The sequence below is a fragment of the Mirounga leonina genome, unplaced genomic scaffold (genome assembly GCF_011800145.1).
Source record: "Mirounga leonina isolate KUSES-001 unplaced genomic scaffold, KU_Mleo_1.0 Mir_115, whole genome shotgun sequence".
Classification (NCBI taxonomy): Eukaryota; Metazoa; Chordata; class Mammalia; order Carnivora; family Phocidae; genus Mirounga; species Mirounga leonina.
In genome coordinates, this window is record NW_023270268.1 from 62,104,700 (window position 1) to 62,122,422 (window position 17,723).

At 39.8% G+C, this 17,723-nt stretch overlaps 1 protein-coding gene across 1 annotated transcript in view; it reads left to right on the forward strand.

The window, feature by feature from the left end:
- The first annotated feature begins 2,864 nt into the window (after positions 1-2,864).
- PRKCI (protein kinase C iota) overlaps positions 2,865-17,723 on the forward strand; it is a 67,913-nt gene continuing 53,054 nt past the window's right edge. The window contains exon 1 of the mRNA XM_034998795.1: positions 2,865-3,153. Coding sequence (XP_034854686.1) covers positions 3,053-3,153 — 101 coding nt within the window. The 5' untranslated portion in view covers positions 2,865-3,052. The remainder of the gene's footprint in view (positions 3,154-17,723) is intronic.

Consider the following 17,723-nt stretch of genomic DNA (forward strand, 5'->3'; position numbering starts at 1 on the left):
ATTAAAGTTAATGCAGTGAGCCAAAGCCAGGTTAATTCAGCCCAGTGCTCAATGTTTATCTCTGCAGGTCAGAAAGTACCCCCCCCCCCGGCCCCCCGCAAATGATCTGGACTTGCAATTTAAACACTTTTCTTCTCCTTTTAATGACATTATCCCATGCTCAGTGTAACCACTTAAGAATGCTAGGTTAAGGCAGCAGGCTTATCCAAAGCTGAGGGTATTAGTAAGCACCATTAATCAGCACCAACAGAAATTAAATGGGCTGTGGGAGACTTGGTCACAGTGTCTACCACTGACTTTACGTTTTGTACCATTTGATTCTCAATTGAGGAAGAGGCATCAGAAATACCATAGCAGGATTTATTAGATGACATAAAGAACATGGCAAACAAGTTTTCATATTTGATCCTGATTACAAGACACACTGGTGAGGCTCATTAAGAATGAATATAAAGGTCAACCTCTTCTGATTATTTTTGTTAGAGCAGCTCAATCTATAGAAAGGAAGTGGAATTTTCCAAAAGATATGATTAATGTGATGCCAGGTTCCTTTTAAGCCCTTTTACAGAATCCTCTTTTCTTTAAACTAAAGAGATGGCTCAATACTTTTCAGGGGTTTTTTTTGGGTACTGAAAATAACATAATTTCTGTGACCTGATCATTCTATATGCATAACTCTTTGTGCCTTACATCTGTTTTAATTGCACCCCATTGACTTTAAAAACTAATGTCAGAGCACTTCTGGAATGGAAACATGAGGATCTCCCCATATATTCTCCCCAGTGAAACAACCATAACTGGTGAAAATTATAAATAAAAATTGACCATTGGATCAGACCGTGGAGCCATTTATGGCCCAGGGCGTTGTGAGAAGCATGGGGCAATCATTTGCCAATTAGTGGAGGCCAACAGCTAGGAGTAATATCAATAGAGGCAAACCAGCCAAAAGCTGGATAGGGAGATAAGGAAAAGAGTCAGAGAACCTGACTGAAACCACTGTCATCCCCCAGGGGAGAGAGAAGGAGTCAGGGTGTCAGCGCGCATGCCAAAGCACTGGGTAGACATCAGAGCCTGCACACTGTGGGGGAAAAAAACTTCCTGAACTAGTCTGGCCAAGTCACTCAACAAATAAAGAAGCGAACAACAGTGACAACAAACCTGGGAGCCAGTCTGGCTCAGTCTCCAGAGTTGCTACAGTGGAAATGTACAGCTTGCAACAAAAAAAATAGTGAGAAATACAAACAGGCCATGCACACAGAAACTGCCCTTGAGAGGATGCAGATGTTGGACTTAGCGGACAAAGACTTCAGAACAGCTATCATAATTATGTTCAAAGAGCTAAATGAGGGCGCCTGGGTGGCTCAGTTGGTTAAGCGACTGCCTTCGGCTCAGGTCATGATCCTGGAGTCCCGGAATCGAGTCCCGCATCGGACTCCCTGCTCAGCAGGGAGTCGGCTTCTCCCTCTGATCCTCCCCCCTCTCATGCTCTCTCTGTCTCATTCTCTCTCTCAAATAAATAAAATCTTTTTTTAAAAAAAGTTTATAATCCAGGGGCACCTGGGTGGCTCAGTTGGTTAAGCATCTGCCTTCAGGTCCCAGGGACCTAGGATCTAACCCCCCCTCCGAGATCTCCCTGCTGCTCAGCCGAGAGCCTGCTTCTCCCTCTCCATCTGCTGCTCCCCCTGCTTGTGCTGCTCTCTCTGTCAAATAAATACATCAAATCTTTTTTAAAAAGTGTTCATAACCCAAGTTTGTAGCAGTTGAAGGACATCATGTCAGACCGTCAGACATAACTGATGAGTCAATCCTCCATCCCTATTTTATCATAGTGAAGTTATTTCCTTGATTATTCCAGCCTTTTTAGCATGCGTTGGTGCCAGGACTGATACAGAAGCTGGATTCCTGCTACCTGTAATTTCAGTATGTGACAGAGCCAAGATCACTGGAAGGTCAGAGACTAGGCTACAAGGTCGGATCCTTTATACTGTAATCTTTGGCAAGGCAGTGATAGAAAAAAAAATGCTGATGGATGGATTGGATAAATACTGTGCACCTGTGCCATGAGACGGCCCTATACAAGGGCCTAGGTATGGGGGCTGCAAAGAAAGAAATGTCGGTCTTTCATCATACCTTCTAGTTGAGTTTCCTCCTTTATTACGTTATTACATTTGTTACATATGTTATTAAATTCTTTCCATAAAAGAGCTTGTGCTGAGCCGGTAACCAGTCTTGTTTCCCAAAAAGGCACTCTATTATGGAGATGATTTATGCAATTGGAAGGGAGAATTCATCAGGCAACAAACTGTAGATCGTGACGAAACCCAGTCATTTCCAGTGACCTCAGATGCCCAAGCTACATTCAGGATTTCCAAGCCGAACACTCCCGGCGGCGTGCAAGCTGGAGACAGACTCGCTCGGCTAGAAGGGGAGGATGGTTTCCTACGTAAAGAACCTCCAGTCCCAGAATCCCATCGGGACTCCAAATCCCAGAAAGCCGGCAGGGCAAATCTATCCCAGTCCCTAGGCGGCCGACCGCGGACGCGACCAAGTTAGGAAACCGGGGTGAGATGCCGCAGCCTTTGTCCCCTAATGTTTTCCCTGCAGAAAGGGGGCTTTTTAGGGAGAACTTTGGCATTCTCTCGTCACAGCTCCCAGGAAAACCTCCCTCCCGGCCTGCTTGATACGAGAGCCAGCGTCTCCCATCCTCTCTCCCCCTGTTCCTAGCCCCCGTAAGAATGGTTCGGCCGGGCGGCACGGCGCCTCGAGGTGGATCGCTGGTGGCGCCCGCCCTCCCCCGGAATGTGGGCCTTTGGAGCGAGCGAGGTGGGAGGGGCCGAAGCGGGGAGGCGTGCTGGGCCCGGGCGGCGGGAGGAGCCGTGCGGTTCCGGCTGCCCCGGCGAGGCGACCCGTGGGTCCGCGCCGCGGGCGGAGTGGACAGGTAAGCAAGCGGCAGCCGCGGCTCTGGGAGAGGCTCGGGCAGCCGAGACCCCCACGGCGCCCGGCGCCCCCCCCGCACCCTCGGCCTCCGGCGTTGAGGCGGGGGAGTAAGGAGATGCCGACTCAGAGGGAGAGCAGTACCATGTCTCACCCGATCGCAGGCGGCGGCAGCGGGGACCATTCTCACCAGGTCCGGGTGAAAGCCTACTACCGCGGGTGAGTGTCTCAGAGAAGGGGTGGGAGGGGAGAGGAAAGGCCCGCTCGACCTGGACTGGAGGAGGGGAGGGTGAGGGGCTGGAGGTGTGGTGGGCGAATTGCTCCGGGCAGGCGCCTCTAGGGACTTGGGATCGGTCGGGGTGGTCGGGGGAGGAGCATGGGGCGCTACGTTGGGGCACCCCAAGGTGTGTTGCAGGGTGCCCGGGAGTCGCGCGGCTGATGGTCCCGCCTGGGGTCCGAGGGAGGAGTCTTGGAATAGAGCAGGTCCACCTGGTGGGTTCGAGAGAGACTCGCCGACTAAGAGATTTACAAGGGCTTTACGTCATCAAGTCTGGGTGTGTTTGGGGTTGAGAGTTGATTCCGAGTGATGCCTCAGTGAACTAAGTTTGCCATGGGCTTAAAAGACAGTACTACCTGTTTGCTGGCTCTTTTGATTACCAGAAGGCCTAAAGCCTCTGGTTTTCTAAGTCAGGTTTACCTTCCTCGCCTAGAAGAGTTCACAAAGTGCATCTGGACTATGGTCAGGCTGCCTGTGTATTAGACATAGGAGTTATTATTTAAGAGTAAAGTTGAACCGTTTTTAGGGATGTGCGTTAGGTACTTATGTTTCGCCAAGATTAAGTAGTATATGTGTAAATTAAAAATTTGTGAAAGGACCATTTGATAGGGGGAAACACTGCAGGAAGAGAAGAGGACGAACGGAGGCATAGTTTTAAAATCTGATCTGATCTTTACTCATATTGTTACCCAAGTTATAACTCCTGTGCTTACCAGGAATAATCCAGTCCTAATATTGTTGTATTAGATCATGTTCTATAATCAGTGACCTGAAATATTCCCCTTCCCTTGAATTCAGTTGTGGTCTGAAATATGGGATAATTACATTTAGTAGCATTCGTAAAGGTGAAATGTTAGTGTGAACATGAAGATTTGAAGCTAAGGGTTAACTGAAAACCCAATGGCTTTGGCCTGTCTTACTATTTGTCCAAGCAGAAGTAAATTGCTTAAAAAAAACCTCAAGCACTAGGAGGTTGAAACTGCAATGCATACTTTTACATTCCTGAGGGGATCAGTGAAGATAGCAAACTTTCAAAACGCCTCTCTTGTTTTGATTTCAAGGGACATAGAAGGCCTAAATGTGTTATCGATTTATGTAACGACTTACTAGTTCGCTTGCTGCCATGTAGCCTCTGACCTCTTGTTTATTAGCTTGACTGTGTTCAGCAGTAGTTTATAAGAATTATTTTGGACAGTGTCAGTGTTTTTGCTTAAATCGATCAAGGAGGTCTTCTTTTTAAAACAATACCAAGAAGTGTGTGTGTTTTTTAAAAGTTTGTAGTGGTCACAAGAACTGTTTTGACTTGAATATGGTCAGCTATGAACTTTGGACTGTGGGGGAAAGAGAAGCTTTGCTTCCTTTACCTTACCTTTAATTTGAGAGATGAGATATTTCACTTTCCCTTTTTTTTTTTTTTAAGAATATTCATTGGTCATACAGGCTTTTTTTTTTTTAAATAAGATTTTATTTATTTGACAGAGAGTGAGGGAGCACAAGGAACAGCAGAGGGAGAGGGAGAAGCAGCTCCGCACTGAGCTGGGAGTGGACTTGGGGCTCAATCCCAGGACCCTGGGACCATGACCTGAGCCCAAGGCAGACACTTAACCGACTGAGCTACCCAGGAGCCCCTCACTTTCCATTTTATAAAGTTGACAGTCCATGAGTTATAAGGCTCAGAGAATGAAATATATAGTGGGTGTTTCTTTCTTTTTTTTTTTTGAGGTGTCTCATTATTGACAATTTAAAAAAACTGGATTAAATGAATATACTCACATGGTAGGAATGTGCAAATTGTACAGAGGTATAAAATAAGTGTCTTCCATCCCATCGTCCCAACTTCCAGAGGTATCCTGTTGACAGTTTATTTCTGGTCTTCTGGAGGTTGCCTTTATTTAAAAGTTATACTTCTGTTTCATGATTCAGCTTTAGATAGTACCTATTAATCCCATCCTCTCAAAGATGAGAAATTGGGTGAATACTACCTTTTGCTTGCTTTTCTCCTGGTTGGTGTATCTCAATTTTTGATAGTTAAACTATTATTTTCAGTTCTCTGGTTTACATTTATGACTTTAAACAATGTAAATTCTTGTCTTATTAAATTTAGATAATTTCCAATGATTTTAACTATGAAGAGGAAGAAATTTAGTTCCCTCCCCCATTTTTGCTGGTTTGATAAATGTAAATAGGCCTAGTTAGTAAATTAAAATTATTATAAACTTCTCCTTTGGAAAGAAATCAGTCTGATATATATTAATAATGTAGGTGTCATATTGTCTTGGCTTATTGCTACAATTATTTTTATAAAAGAGAATAAAAAAGGACATATAACCCTTTTAGTGCCTGACTAAAATTTCTCCAAGACATTCAAGTTAACATTTTGCTTTTTAAAATCAGTGAATTTTTGCTAAAGAATGAAACAATCAAGCCCTTGCCCTTTATTGCTTTTTATTCATTGAAAGCTTTCTAACAGTGCCTTTATTTCAAGCCTCATTTAAAGACAACATCAGCACTCTCTAAATTGTACCAATTTCTGTCCCCTGAAATTAGATCTGTTAAGATTATATGTTTATTAACAATAGTCTAACCTGTTGGTTTTGATATTAGGTAGTTAGCTGCTCATTACTACAGATGAAACTAAAATGAGTCACCAATGAGGATAGCTAATAAACAGGTTGGCTAACTAGAACACCTACCTGATTTTAAAATAGAAAATCCTTCCTTTATATCAAGAAATGTAAGGACAACGTGCATTTGAAAAAGGTTTCTTTTCTTTCAGATCTTATGAAAGGTCATTATCAGAAAGTTTTCTCCTTATCCCCTTCTAACAGTATTTCTTTCCAGTGAACATTGAATCTTGGAATAGCCAGAATTTTTTTTTTTTAAGATTTATTTATTTGTTTGAGAGAATGGGAGAGTGAGAGGGAGAAGCCGACTCCCTGATGAGCAGAGAGCCCGATGTGGGACTCGATCCCAGGACTCTGGGATCATGACCTGAGTCAAGGGCAGACGCTTAACTAACTGAGCCACCCAGGCGCCCATAGCCAGAATTTTTTAGTGAATAAATTGCCTTCTTTCAAAGATGTGTATAGTGTTCTCTCATTCAGTTAAATTTGTTCTTAGTGCAAATGTGATGTCCCTCTAGATATAACAGAGATTTAATTAGATTTTTTTCTAGTTTTTAAGCAGGAGATTAATAACATTGAGAATCTGACTGTATTGGGGTGCCAGTTGGTTAGTTGTCGGACTCTTGATTTTGGCTCAGGTCATGATCTTGGGGTGGTGAGATCGAGCCCAGCGTGGGGCTCCATGCTCAGTGGGGAGTCTGCTTGATATTTTCTTTTCCTGTCCCTCTGCCCCTACCCCCAGCACGCACTTGAGCTTTCTCTCTAAAATAAATAAATAATCTTAAAAAAAAAAAAAAAAGAATCTGACTGTGTCACGGCCTATACACCCTTCTTTCCTTGACATGGGAGCTTGTCAGTGAGTGGCCTTCCTTCTTCAATCATTACCTAGTAGTGTTAGGAGGAAGAGAAACAGGTTTTGTTGGTTAGGGATAAATTGCTATTGTATGTACTTTTCCTTATATTGAAGTTACTTGGTATTATGGGATAGAGTTTAACAAGGAAATGTCTGGACTACTTATTTCATTTTACGTTATAAATGTATGGGAAATTTTGCAAAAAGTTTGTAAAAATGCTTTTTATACCACTGCCATTGAACGGTTATAACAATCTAGAGGATTCTTTCTGTGCACATCTACAAATAGGAGGAGATTAACTCCTTGTATATTTGGATTGTATAGCTGGTTCAGTGAAGCAGTATGCAGGATTTTTCTGTGAACAAGTCTTGGCAAGACTTGTTTTTAAAAGTATTGCAAAATAATTTCAGTAGTATAAAGCATATCTCTATAATGTTCTAAGGAAATACAAATAGTATATTGAGTTGGGAGTTGAGAGAATGTTAATTATTGGTCCTGGAGCTTCTGGCAGGGTACCTAACCACAGGACAACTGATCATAGCTTTATCAGAGAAAGAGAAGGGACTTGGTGGCCTGGTGCCAAAAACCAAAACAGCTCACTCAGAAATTTGAATCAGATAATATAGAGATAAATTGCTTGTTAGCAGTGAAGACTGGAGCTGAAGAGTTAAGGGAGAGGCTAGTGAGGCCAAGACCAACCCTGTGCAAACGTCAGGTCTGAGAAAGCAGAGGAGAAGGAAGCAGTTTTCTGCAGAAAAAATTCTTCCTGGAGGTCCATAATAGCTTTCTAATACAACTCCCAACCCTCTTGTTAAGGTAACTTGAGTGTTTGGGTTTGTTTTTTTTTTATGGTTGAAATGAGCATAATTAAAACCTGAATTTTTAAAATTCCAGTCTTGCTTAGGATTCCACATATTACCTAAAGTGTGTTTAAACTCACTTTAATAAATATTGTTGAATACCTACTGCCTACTCTAAGGTAGGCACATGGTGCTAGGGTGGACACAAAGGGTGTAGAGATGAATAATCTAAGGCTCTGCCCTCAAGGGACTGAGAAACTTCTAGGAGGAAAGACATAGAAGAGTTAATAAAGGAGTGTGTATGTGTTTATGTGTAAGGTGCTTGCAGGGATGGGTATTGGGGAGGTGTTTGGGTTTGGGAACCTTCCTAGAGGATGAAATGTTTGTGGCTTTTAAAGGATAAATAGGTTTGCCTGGTTGATGAAGATGTTGGGTGGGGGTCATTCCAGGCATTGCACAACTGCGTGGTATGTTTGGGGAATTCAGATCAGTTTAGTTGTTAGTCCCATAGTCATTCCTTATTAGGACATAAAGTTTGAAGTGGGCACTGATAAGAAGTGAGGCTAAGAAGAAGGCTCACAAGCACTACTCATGAAGATTCTCGAATATCATACTTTGGGTTCGGACTTTTTTTCATTGGTGAGGGTTTTAAGTAAGAGATTCATGCTTACATTTTCATCTTAGAAGGATCACTCTTGGAACCAGTATGGGCGATGAATTAGCAGTGGATGAAGACTAATTTGGAGGCTTTGGAAGTAGTTCAGCTGAGAGATTCAGAGGAGGAGAAGAGAATATAGATTGAACAGCGATTTTAGGGGATAGAATCAATGTGAATTATAGATTGATTCCTGTGGGGAAGAGGAGTCTGACAATAATAGGTTTCTTATTTGAGAGAGACTAGGGAATATAGGAGGAAGAGATTAGTGAGAGGAGGTAATTCATTACCTGGAACAAGTAACCGAATTTTGAGTTCATCATGCTTTGTGGGCATCCAGGTGGAAATGCCCAGAATTAACTGAACAATCATTTATTGTGTGCCTGCTGTATGTCCCAAGCCCTGTACCTGGCAGCTAACCTATGTAGGAATGTGGCTGAGAATGATGACAGAAACAAAAATGTCACCAGTGACCAAATGCAGATGACAAAGGCAAGACACTAAAACTAAATTTTAAAAATACAGACGTACAGAAAGTGGAAGGTTCCCCTTGTAGCCTCTCACCCCCACTTCCTAATGGTACCCATTGTTAATAGTTTGGGGTAGTCTACATCATATTAATATATCTATAAGTATAGATATTGTGTACACACATACCCTTTTATTTTTCAAGTAAACAGATTCTATTTCTACACATTTTTCTGCAACTTGATTTGTTTTCATTCATGATCATCTTTCCATGTTAAGGTAGACAAGGATAAATAGATACATATATAGAGAGCAATCTGCTTACTTTATAATTGATATATAGTGTTCTATAGTATTGTTATACCATAATTTAATCTTTTTCCTGATTGATGAACATAAAAAATTACTTTCATTAAATCACTATTTCAAATTATGCTGAAGGAACCTCCTTTTTATTTAATATATATTCTTGCAAACATGGTCCAAAATTTGCCTGTTTTAAAACTTGATATTGTCCTCCAAACACTTATCAATTTATGTTCCAAACAACAGTGTACAAATGAAGTGTTTTCCTTGTGTTCCCATTGCATATTATTGGTCTTTAAAAATTTTCCCAGTAGGGGCGCCTGGGTGGCTCAGGCAGTTAAGCGTCTGCCTTTGGCTCAGGTCCTGATCCTGGAGTCCTGGGATTGAGCCCCACATCGGGCTCCCTGCTCAGCGGGGAGCCTGCTTCTCCCTCTCCTTCTGCCCCTCCCCCCCCGCTTGTGCGTGCTCTCTCTCAAATATATAAAATCTTCAAAAAAAATAAAAATTTTCCCAATAGGCAACACATGCTAACTTTTTTATAGCTATCTTTTTATACATTACTGATCATTTGTAGTTCTTCTGTAGTTTGTTTATTCATGTCTTTTGCCCAGTTTTTCTCTTGGATTCTGTCTCTCTATTGTGCTCTCTTTTCTATCTCTCTGTCAAATAAATAAAAATATTTTTAAAAATTTTATTTTTTCGTCTATTAATTATGCAGCTTTTCAAGTGATTATCTTTTCAATAAATCTGATATTTGGGGTTTAATTATTTGTGGTGTACTGATACAGCTTAGTTTTTTAAAAATGTATTCTAATATTGTTATTAAATAGGTTCTTTCACCACTGAGTTGAAGGACAACTTTGTTCTATACTAAATTTCTCAGATTGAACATAAGTACTTTTTATTCTGTTTCATTGATTTTTTTTTTTTAAGATTTTATTTATTTGAGAAGCGAGCACAAGCAGAGGGAGAGGCAGAGGGAGAGAGAAAGGGAGAAGCAGACTCTCCACTGAGCAGGGAGCCCGACGTGGGATTCTATCCCAGGACCCCGGGATCATGACCTGAGCTGAAGGCAGACACTTACTGACTGAGCCACCCAGGTGCCCCTGTTTCATTGATTTGGGGGAAAATCTGTTTTTGCACATACCACCATTGGTTTAATTATTATAGTTAGTTTTGATATATACTATGGAAAGGCCATTTCATCAATTTTCTGTTTCTAAATTTTCTTGGCTATTCTTGTACATTTATTTTTTCTTTCAGGTCAGTTTTTGAAGGTTTTTCTAGGTTTCAGAAAAAAAATCTTTTATTTTTATTTTTTTATTTTACTTTATTTTTTTTTTTAAAGATTTTATTTATTTATTCCAGAGATAGAGAGAGAGAGCAAGCAGGAGGAGGAGCAGAGGGATAGGGACAAACAGACTCCCATTTATGCATGGGACCCAATGCGGGATTCGATCGCAGGACCCTGAGATCATGATGAGCTGAAACCCAAGAGTCAGACGCTTAACCAACTGAGCCACCCAAGTGCCCCCAGAAAAAAAAATCTTATTGGTATTTTGATTTGGAATTGCTTTGAATTTATAGGTTAATGTGAGAACGGATAGTTCTATAATATTGAGCTTTGCCTTAGAAGTATAATACCTATTTATTGATCTTTTTCACGTTTTTCAGTAAGATTCCTGTCCCTTAGATCTTACACATTTCCTGTTAAATTTATTCTTAAATGTTTTATAATTTTATTGCTTTTGTGAATGGGATCTTTTGTTTTCATAGGCTTACTAAATACCATCTATTTTTGAATATTTAAGTGGTCACTCACCTTATTCTAATAATTTCTTAGTTAACTGTCTTAGAATTTATAGCTAAATAATGTCATCTGCAAATAACAATTGTGCCTCTTCTTTACTATATATCTCATTTAATTTTTCTTATCTTTACTATTTGGCTAGGGTTTCTAGACAGTGCTGAATTTTAGCAGTGATTCTTTTATCTTTTTTTTTTAAGAGAAGGAAAGGGGGAGCGGCGAGGGGCAGAAGGAGAGAGGGGGAAAGAGAATCTCAAGCAGGATCCATGCCCAGCATGGATCCCAGTGCGGGGCTGCATCTCAACACTGTGAGATCATGATCTGAGCCGAAATCAATGGTTGGACGCTTGACTGACTAAGCCACCCAGACACCCCAGCAGTGATCTTTTATCTTAATGAAATATTATCATTAGTTAGAAAAATTTCTCCAAATTATCTTCAAACATACCCAGTCTCCTTTCCCCCCTTTGAGATATGCTAAAGAACATAGAAACTAATCTTTATAATGTACTCAGTTGTTCCAAGAACTATGATAAGTGTTTTTTTTAATTTAATCTTCATGACAGTATTCAGAGGCAGATATCATTATCTGCATTGTGTGGATGGTAACATTGAGTCTTACCCTTCAGAGAAATTTTTTTCTCCTTTTACTGTATTGATAGGGTTTTTAAAAATCACTTTTTTGCTTTATTGTTAAATTCATACTTCACAGTTCTTTTTGAGCTAGTTTTCTATTTTTTTTTTTTTTTAAGATTTTTTATTCACTTGAGAGAGAGAGTGAGTGAGCACAGAGAGGGGCAGAGGGAGAGGGAAAGAGAAATTCCAGCAGACTCCTCCCTGAGCTCAGAGCCTGACAGGAGTGGGGAGAGTTGGGGGGAGGGTGGCTTACCTCCATCTCAGGACCCTGAGATCATAACCTGAGCCGAAACCAAGAGCTGGACACTCAACCAACTGCACTACCCAAGGGCCCCGTCTATCGTCTTGATCATTAAAAAATGGAAGTTGCTTTATGACTTTCTTATGAATAACAATTAATTTGAGGAGTAATACTATGAGATTGTATGAATATTCTGTTTCCTCAGAACCTTTAACCCAGTGATTTTACCATCCATGGATAATTCTGTCTAAATCTATTGTATCAGTGATTACAAATAAGACTTTTTTCTCTTTATACTACATTTAATTTGGGAGAAAAGCTTATTTTGAGATAGCAGAAGGACTGAACTGGTGGTTCTTTTTTCAGGTTTATTTTTAAAAGCAATCCTACAGAAAAACTTTAGAGTCTATATTTTAGAACATAGGAACATAATGAATGCTTAAAGCAGTTTGTCTTCTGAAGCCCAGTAGCAAAATTAAAACTGCCTTTTTTTTCTACTTTTTAAAAAATTCAGCTAAAACTATATCTAAATTTGCCATTTTGGGAATCTTTGTGGTGAAGCAGACTATATTCTGTCGAAGACCAGTGGTAAGATAATTTATGCTAACACTGAAGTTAAAACCAGAAAAAAAAAATCTTTCATGCATAATTTGTTTTATACCTTTAGAATGTAATATCTTTATTTTGCAGCTCATTTTTAGCTTTAGTGCTGTAATAAGGATCTGGTGTTTGTAGAGGGTATGAACATGGTGCTTTCTTAATTACTTAGAGAAGTGTTTATATAAAACTCCCTTAAATGTTTTAGTTCCTGGAACTTAAGGAGTGGCAGTTGTTAAAGCATGACTCCTTCAGTGAGTCTCTTTAGGATATTTGTACTTATGTTTTTTAAGGATTATTTAAAAAATATTTGTTCTGATAAATATTTTTTAGCTCTTGAAAAGTAAGATTTCTTAAAAGTCCCTATTGTTTACAGACATGCTTACGTATGTGTTAATTGTAAATTCATGTGGACTTTAATAAGGAAGTCATATTTTGATGATATCTGATACTAATTTTTTCCCCTTGCATTCAAAAAACATAATGCCATACTTGTTCTTTGCCAGAGAAAGTCTATGGAAGCCTTTCCTTCTCTCATTTTATTCTAAAATACATTCTCTCAACCCTTACTCCCTCATACTAATACCCTTGAGGGTATTTTGAAAGAAAAATTGCTGGGGAGGTGGACAGGAGGATGGGCTAATTGGGTGATGGGTATTAAGGAGGGCACTTGTGATGAGCATTAGGTGTTATAGGTAAGTGATGAATCACTAAATCCTACTCCTGAAACCAATACTACACTATATGTTAACTAACTTGAATTTAAATAAAAACTTGGAAGAAAAAAAATAATATAAAAAACTAAATAAAATTGAATTAAAAAAACAAAATTGCTTTAAGGTAAGCATATTCTCTTATAATGTTGTTAGAAGAAAGAACTATTTTCTTTTTTTTCTTTTTTTTTTTTTAAGATTTTATTTATTCATGAGAGACAGAGAGAGAGGCAGAGGCAGAGGGAGAAGCAGGCTCCCCAAGGAGCAGGGAACCTGATGCGGGACTCAATCCCAGGACCCTGGGATGATGACCTGAGCCAAAGACAGACACTTAACCATCTGAACCACCCAGGTGCTCAAAGAACTATTGTCTATTTTTATTTTCTTTTTTAAAAATAAAATTTTAAAATATTTAAAACAATTTTATTCATAAAATTCATTTTAAATTTTGTAAATATTTTATTTATATTTTTTACTAGAAAGTAAATTTTATAATAAAATCATACCTTTATGTGGTAGATAAATTAATGATAATCTATACCATTTAGAAGAGTCTAAATTCAAAGTACATCTTCTTTCCATCTCTAATCTCTCCCCAATCCCCAGTTCCACCACCCAGAGTTAACTACTTTTAAAATTTTGTTTTGTTTTGAGGTGGCTGGGTGAATCAGTCAGTTAGGAGCCCGACTCTTGATTTCAGCTCAGGTCATGATCTCAGGGTCCTGAGATCGAGCCAGCGTTGGGCTCTGCGCTGGGTATGGAACCTGCTTAAGAGTCTCTCCCTCTCCTTCTACCCCTTCCCCACTCCCCATGCTCACTCTCTCAAAAAAATGAATACAAATAAAAACCTATAAAATTTTGTTTTATTATATCCATTGCTCAATACGAAAGATGAGGAATTTAGTACTTCTTTATCACCGTCTCTCCTATTTTTAGTTCCAATGGTTATGTTTGTAACTTAAATAATGTACCTTCTTCTGCTTTTCTTTTTAATTGTGGTAAAAAAAAACCCACTAAATTTACATCTTAACCATTTTTAATGTACAGTTCAGTAGTGTTAACTATATTCACTATGTTGTGCAACCAATTTCTAGAACTTTTTCATTTTGTAAAACTAAAACTGTACCTGTTGAACAACTCCCCATTTCCTTCTCCTCTCCCCAACCCCTGGGAACCACTGTTCCAATTAAATGGAGTCATACAGTATTTGTCTTTTTGTGACTGGCCCATTTCACTTAACATAATGTCTTCAAAGTTCATCCATGTGTCAGAATGTCCTTCCATTCATTCATTCATTTATTTAAGTTTATTTATTTAAGTAATCTCTGCACCCAATGTGGGGCTTTAACCCAGGACCCTGAGATCAAGAGTCGCATGCTCCTCTGACTGCTCCAGCCAGGTGTCCCATAATTTCCTTAAAGGCTGAATAATATTCCTTTGTGTTTATATATCACATTTTGTTTATCCATTCCTGTTAATGGACACTTGGGTTGCTTCTACCTTTTGGTTATTTTGAGTAATGCTACTATGAACATGGGTGTACAAATAATTTGTCGGAGTCCCTATGTCTGGTTCTTTTGTACCTGTACCCAGAAGTGGAATTATGGGATCAAATAGAAATTCTGTTTTTAATTTTTTGAGGACCCTCCATACTGTTTTCTGTAGCTGCTGCACGTTTTACATTCCCACCAACAGTGCACAAGGCTTGTGTTTCTCCACATCCTTGTCAACACTTGTTATTCTGTTTTGTTTTGTTTTGTTTTTGATAGTAGTTATCCTAATGGGTATGAGGTGATATTTCATTATGGTTTTGATTTGTATCTCCCTAATGATTAGCGAAGTAGAACATCTTTTCATAAACTTGTTGGCTATTTGTATATCATTTTGAAGAAATGTCGGTTCAAATCCTTTGCCCATCTTTTATTTGGGTTATTTGGTTTTTTCTTTTTCTTTTTTTCAATATTTTATGTATTTATTAGAGAGAGAGAGAGAGAGAGAATGAACGGGGGAGGGGCAGAGGGAGAGGAAGAAGCAGACTCCGTGCTGAGCAGGGAGCCTGATGTGGGACTCAGTCCTAGGACCCTGGGATCATGACCTGAGCAGAAGGCAGATGCTTAACTGACTGAGCCACCCAGGTGCCCCTATTTGTTTTTTTCTTGTTCCCTGTTTTTATTTTTAAATTATTAGTTTTAGACAGAGTATTGACTCTCTACTAGGAAAGAAACATTTTGAATTTATACTTTTATTTTCTCCACATCTTGATTTTTCTTAGTAATTTTTACATTCTAAAAGTTTGTAACATTATTCTGTTCTTTAACTTACAAATGTTTAAAGCAATTTTAAAAAGCATTTATGGGGCACCTGACTGGCTCAGTTGGTGGAGCGTGTGACTCTTGATCTTGGGGTTGTGAGTTCAAGCCCCATGTTGGGTGTAGAGACTACTTAAAAATAAAATCTGGGGGGCGCCTGGGTGGCTCAGTTGGTTAAGCGACTGCCTTCGGCTCAGGTCATGATCCTGGAGTCCCTGGATCGAGTCCCGCATCGGGCTCCCTGCTCCGCGGGGAGCCTGCTTCTCCCTCTGACCCTCCCCCCTCTCATGTGCTCTCTCTCTCTCATTCTCTCTATCTCAAATAAATAAATAAAATCTTTAAAAAAAAAAAATAAAAAAAAAATAAAATCTGGGGCACTTGGGTGGCTCAGGCAGTTAAGCATCTGACTTCAGCTCAGGTCATGATCTCTGGGTCCTGGGATCAAGCCCTGCATTAGACTCTGTGATCAGCAGGGCGCCTGCTTGTCCCTGTCCCTCTGCTTTCCTCCACCTCCGCCCCCCACGCTGGTGCTCTCTCACTCTCTTTCAAATAATTAAATAAAATCTTTTAAAAAAATAAAATCTTAAAAAAAACAAGCATTTATAATGAATGCTTTTGTAGGTGTTAAGCACTTGAAGAGCCAAGTAGTATGAGTAGATGCTTAAAGAAGGAAAAGTAATCTTGTGTAAATAAAACTTTTCTCTTTTATTTATTTATTTATTTTTTTAAAGATTTTATTTATTAATTTGACAGAGAGAGACACAGCGAGAGAGGGAACACAAGCAGGGGGAGTGGGGGAGGGAGAAGCAGGCTTCCCGCCAAGCCCGACGCGGGGCTCGATCCCAGGACCCTGGGATCATGACCTGAGCCAAAGGCAGATGCTTAACGACTGAGCCACCCAGGCGCCCCAAAACTTTTCTCTTTTAAAGATTCACTTAACTTCGTTGTTTGGGGCTGGTATGTTTTCTTCGTCACTCTTATGGCATCTGTTTTCAGTCATCTGGGATTTTTACTTTCTGTTCCGCTGCTGCTGCCTTTTCTGATTTCTAAGACTTAATTTGCCATTTCAGTTTTCTGTTGTTTCCATGGGCCCTTCAGATGAAGGGATATAGATATGTGTTCCCTCTGCCATATTAAACTAGAAGCATCTGTTGCCTCTGTGTATTGCTTTTATTTTTATTTATTTATTTATTTATTTATTTATTTAAAGATTTTATTTATTTATTTATTTTTTTTTAATGTTTTTTTTTTAAAGATTTTTATTTATTTATTTGAGACAGAGAGAATGAGAGACAGAGAGCATGAGAGGGAGGAGGGTCAGAGGGAGAAGCAGACTCCCTGCCGAGCAGGGAGCCCGATGCGGGACTCGATCCCGGGACTCCAGGATCATGACCTGAGCCGAAGGCAGTCGCTTAACCAGCTGAGCCACCCAGGCGCCCTAAAGATTTTATTTATTTATATGACAGAGAGACACAGCGAGAGAGGGAACACAAGCAGGGGGAGCGGGAGAGGGAGAAGCAGGCTTCCCGCGGAGCAGGGAGCCCGATGCGGGGCTCGATCCCAGGACCCTGGGACCATGACCTGAGCCGAAGGCAGACGCGTAACGACTGAGCCACCCAGGTGCCCCTCTGTGTATTGCTTTTAGAAGGTTAGATGGGGAGGGGGAGCGTCAGATCACAGTGTCCACCACAGGTGTCATTAGATTTGGATTTGAAGTCATATTCTATTTTTTTAACTGGGAGAGACTGGCAAATATTCCTTTGTGCTTTGCTTTTTAAAATCTGTAAAATAGATTAGTATGTCTGGTTTGACAGATATTGTGAAGGTTATGCAAGATAAAGTTTGTTTCAACACCCAGAGTACACTCAGTATTCTATAAATGCTTACAGGCAAAGGAGACATAAACCATGATATTGCCTTGTCAGAAGTGCATTTTCTGGAAGATGGGTTTCTTCTAGAGAGTATTTCTTCTGCATTCAGTTAAGAAATGTTTGAGTCCTTATTATGTTAATAGTTATGTGAATCTATGAAGAAGTCCGAGAATTTTTGTCTTCCAGTTGTGTACACTTAGTTGAGGATGTGTTATCAGCATATGAGTTAAATAACAGAAAATTGAACATAAGATACGTGTTGGGCAGGTTTATAAGTATAGACCACTGGGCTTGTGTGGTTGAAAGAGGTTTAATGGAAGTTGGTGTTGAAGCACTTCTTAAAGAATTGATCCCCACCTCCCTATATAAACTGGGCCTTGAATTGCAGAAAGGTCAGAATTAAAACTTGGATCATCAAGGTCTTATGTGTGGAGGTTATGAGTAAACCAGATGTCTGTAGAAGAGTATTTGTTTTGGGAATGGTGGGTTCAACTTGAAAATAGAACCAAATTATCAAAAGACTTAAATACCACACAGAGAGCTAGAATTACAGATTTAGAAGACCCCTACACAGAGATAGTAGTTAAAACATTGAATGTGAATTAGGTTTAGAGAGAAAGGAAGAGTGACA